The sequence below is a fragment of the Rutidosis leptorrhynchoides genome, chromosome 10, assembly GCF_046630445.1.
Source record: "Rutidosis leptorrhynchoides isolate AG116_Rl617_1_P2 chromosome 10, CSIRO_AGI_Rlap_v1, whole genome shotgun sequence".
Taxonomy (NCBI): domain Eukaryota; kingdom Viridiplantae; phylum Streptophyta; class Magnoliopsida; order Asterales; family Asteraceae; genus Rutidosis; species Rutidosis leptorrhynchoides.
In genome coordinates, this window is record NC_092342.1 from 27,291,580 (window position 1) to 27,297,450 (window position 5,871).

Here is a 5,871-nt window from a genome sequence, read left to right on the forward strand (position 1 = left end):
CGATTTCGGAGATAATCCTCTTCGAGGCCACATATGTTGCGCTCGTTGTCTTCGGTGATCATGTTGTGAAGTATAACACAAGTGTACATGATTCGACGTATTTTATTGATACTATAAGGTCTTGCTGGGTGTTTTAGTATTGCCCAACGACCTTGAAGAACACCGAAAGCTCGTTCCACGTCTTTTCTCGCGGCTTCTTGAAAACGTTTAAACTTTATATTTTTTTGGCTCAAGTGGACATTTAAACGACTTGACAAGTGTTGCCCATTCTGGGTATATGTCATCTACCAAGTAATACCCTTTTGTAAATTCGTGCCCGTTGATAGTGTAACGGACCTCCGGAGCTCGACCATCCAATAAATCTTCGAACAAATCCGATTCATTAAGAACATTAATATCATTGTTCGAACCCGCTGGACCAAAGAAAGTGTGCCAAATCCACATATCGTACGACGCAACCGCCTCGAGCATTATTGTTGGTCCTTCATGATCACCCCTGTGGTAATGCCCTTGCCACGCAACTGGACAATTTCTCCAAGCCCAGTGCATGCAATCAAGACTACCTAACATCCCCGAAAAACCATGCATCTCCAAATGTTTGGCATGCAATCGACGAACATCTTCTTCAGTTGGTTTCCTTAAATATTCTCGCGCAAACATATGAATAATACATTTACAAAAATTGTTTAAACAGTCACGAGACGTAGATGCGCCCATGTGTAAATATTCATCGAATGCATCAGGCGCAATGCCATACGCCGATTGACGTATCGCCGATGTACACTTTTGAAAAATATTGAAACCGAGTTGACCGGTTGCATCAAAACGTTGCTCAAAATATTGAAAATAATCGGGTTTCGGTTGAGATTCGTATGATAGAATAGCATTACCAATACGATTAAACAATGACTTACTCATTCGGTATCAATTTCGAAAATAATCATCCGGAAATGTTGGATTATCTGAGAAATAGTCGTTGCACAAACGATTACCGGTATCAATCCGATCTCTTTGTAACCGACGTCTTCTAAAAATTGTACGAGAATTTCGAGCTTCATCTTCTTGGTCCATTGCATCAAGCAAATCGAGATAGTTAAGATCGTTGTAACTGTCTTGAATTAAATCTTCATCGGAATCAGACTCTGCGCTATCACTATCCGTCACGCTCTCCTCGCTTTCACTCTGAGAATTTAATAAATCTTCCACTTCCATTTGAATATTTTTTTTTTTATTTTTTTTTTTTTTTTGTGTTTGTGAAATATGAATTGATAGTAGTGTTGGGTAAATAAAGGAATGAGAGTGTATGTATATATAGAGAAAATGTAGTGTATTATTGGTTTAAAAAAATTATAGAAATAGACGTTGGAGGAGAAAAAGAAAAAAAGAAAAAAATTTAATTATGCTGGGCCCCACAAATAGACCCGTTAGAAAGGTGAGGGGGATGGCTGGCGGTCCGGGTGGCGGTTCGGTGGTGGTGGGGGTGAAACGGGTGGCGGTCAGTGGCGGTTATACTAACGAGCCACTACATGTGGCCTAAGCTAGCTATCCAATATGACAAAATCACAACACCGTACCCGAAATCGATTTATTTAATAGTTAGCTTGAATTGATATATGAATACCGTATAATAACATACTAGCTTAATGTCCGCGAATTCGCGGGACTTATTTATGAGACTAATCAAGAAGTAATTTGAAACTCCATAAACTAATATCTGATATTATTTGGATGGTTACGAGTTAACAGACGAAATCATATAATAAAGCTATCGAATAATGTTTGTGAATTCGTGTGGCTTTTTTATGGACCAAACATTATTTTTAATAACGATACATATCATATTCAGGCCAAGCATTATTTACAACTGATACACTTTGACCTGACTAAATATTAACTTGATCCTTACTTAACCATATAAACAATTAGCATTAGATGGTTGATGAAAATGGTCCAATGATTGTTTATCAAAAAAATACACACGCAGTTTCTAAACCACATGTCAAGAAAAAAAGTCAAGAAAGTATATAACGTACATGACTACCTTCCTCCATAAAGAAGAAATCCCGAGACTGCAAACAAACTAACCCTGATAAAAAAACAATTATGTGATATCGATCAGAAAAATGATGCCATGATTATAATTATATAGAATATGAAATTTGTCATCGAATTATAGTCTCCTCTATCAACAAATGATTTTCTGACCAAGTGAGTGAAATCTATCTCCCAACCAGAGACATAAATGAACTGCAAGGTAATACAAATATGATTAGTGGGCCCATTTTGACCCACCCACTTATAGATGGGCTGATTCAAGTTAAAAATTATCTCCGATATACAAAACAAATCACTAATGTAAAAAGTGAACAATTTGAAAATACATATTGTTATAGAAATTAGCGAACTTTTGCATATTATATTTGACATGCATAATTTTCTATTAAAAAAACGTAACTCCCGACAAAAAATGTATCAGGTCTACTCGACTTGATCCAGTTCAACCGATTTAAAATTGTAATCAAACATTCTTTAGGTCATCACGTAACCGCCCACTTTGACTCTATTATAAATGCAAAAGTTCAATAATGCACAACCAAATTAGTACATGTTGTGCACCATAATAGAATTTAGAACTTACACATCCTTTTGCATTGATTTCATAGCTTGAGCTACGGTTTGAAAAGCATCAGGTGTCTCTGTTGTGACTTTTTAAATTTCAAGCATTATTATCTGGTGTCCACAAACAAAAGATTAGTTCAAATTACTGGCCAATTTTAACCCGAGCTAATTAAATTTGTAAGTGACCCACGTATGTCAGTATTTTATATATAGTCCACTGTAGTAACCCGAACTTTTTCATGATTATATATTAAATGAAAACTATATTTGCATGATTAAATGTTTCCAACATGTTAAGCAATCAAACTTGTTAAGACTTGATTAATTGAAATGAGTTTCATGTAGACAATTGACCACCCAAGTTGACCGGCGATTCACGAACTTTAAAAACTTGTTAAAACTACATGATATATATATATATATAAAAACTTGTTAAAACTACATGATATATATATATATATATATATATATATATATATATATATATATATATATATATATATATATATATATATATATATATAGAGAGAGAGATGCGTTCATATGAGAACGTTCTCATTTATATATATGGTGAGAACAGATCTAGGCCACTCTTGATTTTGATCAATGGTTATAAAATTTTAAAGGTGTTTAATATTAAAAATAAGTGATAAGGGCATTTGTGGAAAATTGGCATCCCTCAAAATTCTCCATCTTCTCCGTATTTGGTGGATAACCACCTCTTTCTTCCTAAATCTTATTTCTCGATCCATTGTGATTAATTAAAAAATTACGTACTCACAGGGAAAAACTCAGCATCAATTAACAATTAATAATCAACGTCAATCACGATAACGACAATCCAGCAACGCGATTGGAATATTTGAACAACCTTTAAAGAAAATCCAACAATGACGATTGACGTTCATTTTTCAACGATTAGCATGATGACTCCTATGTTACCCGTAAGTACAATTATTGGAGTCGTCAGATGTATCCTATATCACCATCCATTTTCAGTTGCATCCAAGCGAATCAGTTGAACTTTTGGGTCCTTCCACATCGACGAGTGCATCCAGGCTCACCACTTGAAGTCTAATATTGATGCACGTTCGTGGCTTGAAATCACGAGTCCATTGAGACGCATCATGTCCATCTAGATTCGTCGATTGAACTCATGAGCATCCATGCATACAAATCGATTAAAGTCTCGGTCAATCATCCAATCATCGATTGAACTCATATTTAATTTGCTTTCTGTTTTTTATTTGTGTTAGGTTTTTAGTGTTTAATGATGAATGATGATTTGAGTTTGTGAATTACCAGAGTATATAATTTTTCTCAACAATAATAGTTGGGTGAGGATGCATTTTATTGTTTTCATGTTTGTTGTTTGATTCTTATTCTTGAAATAACCATGGTAAATAATACTCCAATACAATGTATCTATTTTCTAAATATTAATTGTACTGCATAATTGCTTTTAGTTAAATTTTGCTTAATATGCATCCATAATAATGTTATTAACTGAAAATGATTGAAACGAAACATTGGTTCATCAATAGATGTTTGATGTTTATAAATTATATATAGTACTTGGTAACATATTATTACGGATAAGATTTCAAATGAGTGAGATTTTTTTGGTTAAATAATTAATAGAATTAAAATTCAAACTCATAAGGATGTAAAGTTACATAAGTACCCCTGTTCTCATTATATATATGTGTGAGAACGTTCTCACTGGAATGCTACCATATATATATATATATATATATATATATATATATATATATATATATATATATATATATATATATATATATATATATATATGGTTAACATGAGATTATGATAAGTAAGTATCTTACTAAGTGTATTAACAATGAGTGATATACATAAAATGAGATTATTGAATTAAGAAACTCGAACCGATATATATAACGATTATCGTTATAACAACGTCTTACTAAATACATATGAATCGTTTTAAGATATAGATACACTATGTTTAACATGATAAAATGATAATTAAGTATATCATTAAGTGTGTTAACAATGAACTACATATGTAAAAACAAGACTACTAACTTAAGGATTTCGAAACGAGACATATATGTAACGATTATCGTTGTAACGACATTTTAATGTATATATATCATATTAAGATATATTCATACATCATAATATCATTATAATGTAATAATTTAATATCTCATTAGATATTATAAACAATAGGTTAACAACATTAAATGAGATCTTTAACTTAAAGGTTTCAAAACAACACTTACATGTATCGACTAACGATGACTTAACGACTCAGTTAAAATGTATATACATGTAGTGCATTAAAATGTATTTGTACACTTTTGAAAGACTTCAAGACACATTTCAAAGTACTTCTACTTAAAAAAATGCTTACAATTACATCCTCATTCATTTTCATCAACAATTCTACTCGTATGCACCCGTATTAGTACTCGTACAATACACAACTTCTAGATGTATATACTATTGGTATATACACTTCAATGATTAGCTCCTTAGCAGCCCATGTGAGTAATTAAACATGTGGGAACTATCATTTGGCAACTAGCATGAAATATCTCACAAAATTACAAAAAAAATTATAAATCATTCATGAATTATTTACATGAAAACAAACTTACACATCCTTTATATCTAATCCATATATCAACGATCAAAAACACCTACAAACAATTTTATTCTTCAATTTTCTTCATCTAATTGATCTCTCTCAAGTTCTATCTTCAAGTTCTAAGTGTTCTTCATAAATTCTATAAGTTCTAGTTTCATAAAATCAAGAATATTCTCAAGCTTACAAGTCTACTTCCAAGCTTTCTAATCCATTTCAAGTGATCATCCAATCTCAAGAAATCTTTCTTATTTACAGTAAGATATCTTTCTAATTCAAGGTAATACTCATATTCAAACTTTGGTTCAATTTCTATAACTATAACAATCTTATTTCGAGTAATAATCTTACTTGAACTTGTTTTCGTGTCATGATTCTACTTCAAGAACTTTCAAGCCATCTAAGAATCCTTTGAAGCTAGATCAATTTTTGTCACTTCCAGTAGGCTTACCTACTAAACTTGAGGTAGTAATGATGTTCATAACATCATTTAATTCATATATATAAAACTATCTTATTCGAAGATTTGAACATGTAATCACTAGAACATAGTTTAGTTAATTCTAAACTTGTTCGCAAATAAAGTTAATCCTTCTAACTTGACTTTTAAAATCAAC

At 31.9% G+C, this 5,871-nt stretch overlaps 1 protein-coding gene across 1 annotated transcript; it reads right to left on the reverse strand.

Moving 5' to 3' along the window:
• Positions 1 to 207: 207 nt before the first annotated feature.
• On the reverse strand, positions 208 to 918 carry LOC139870149 (uncharacterized). The gene has a single exon (XM_071857994.1). It carries the CDS (start codon positions 916 to 918, stop codon positions 208 to 210), a length of 711 nt encoding a protein of 236 aa, XP_071714095.1.
• Between the last annotated feature and the right edge of the window lie 4,953 nt (positions 919 to 5,871).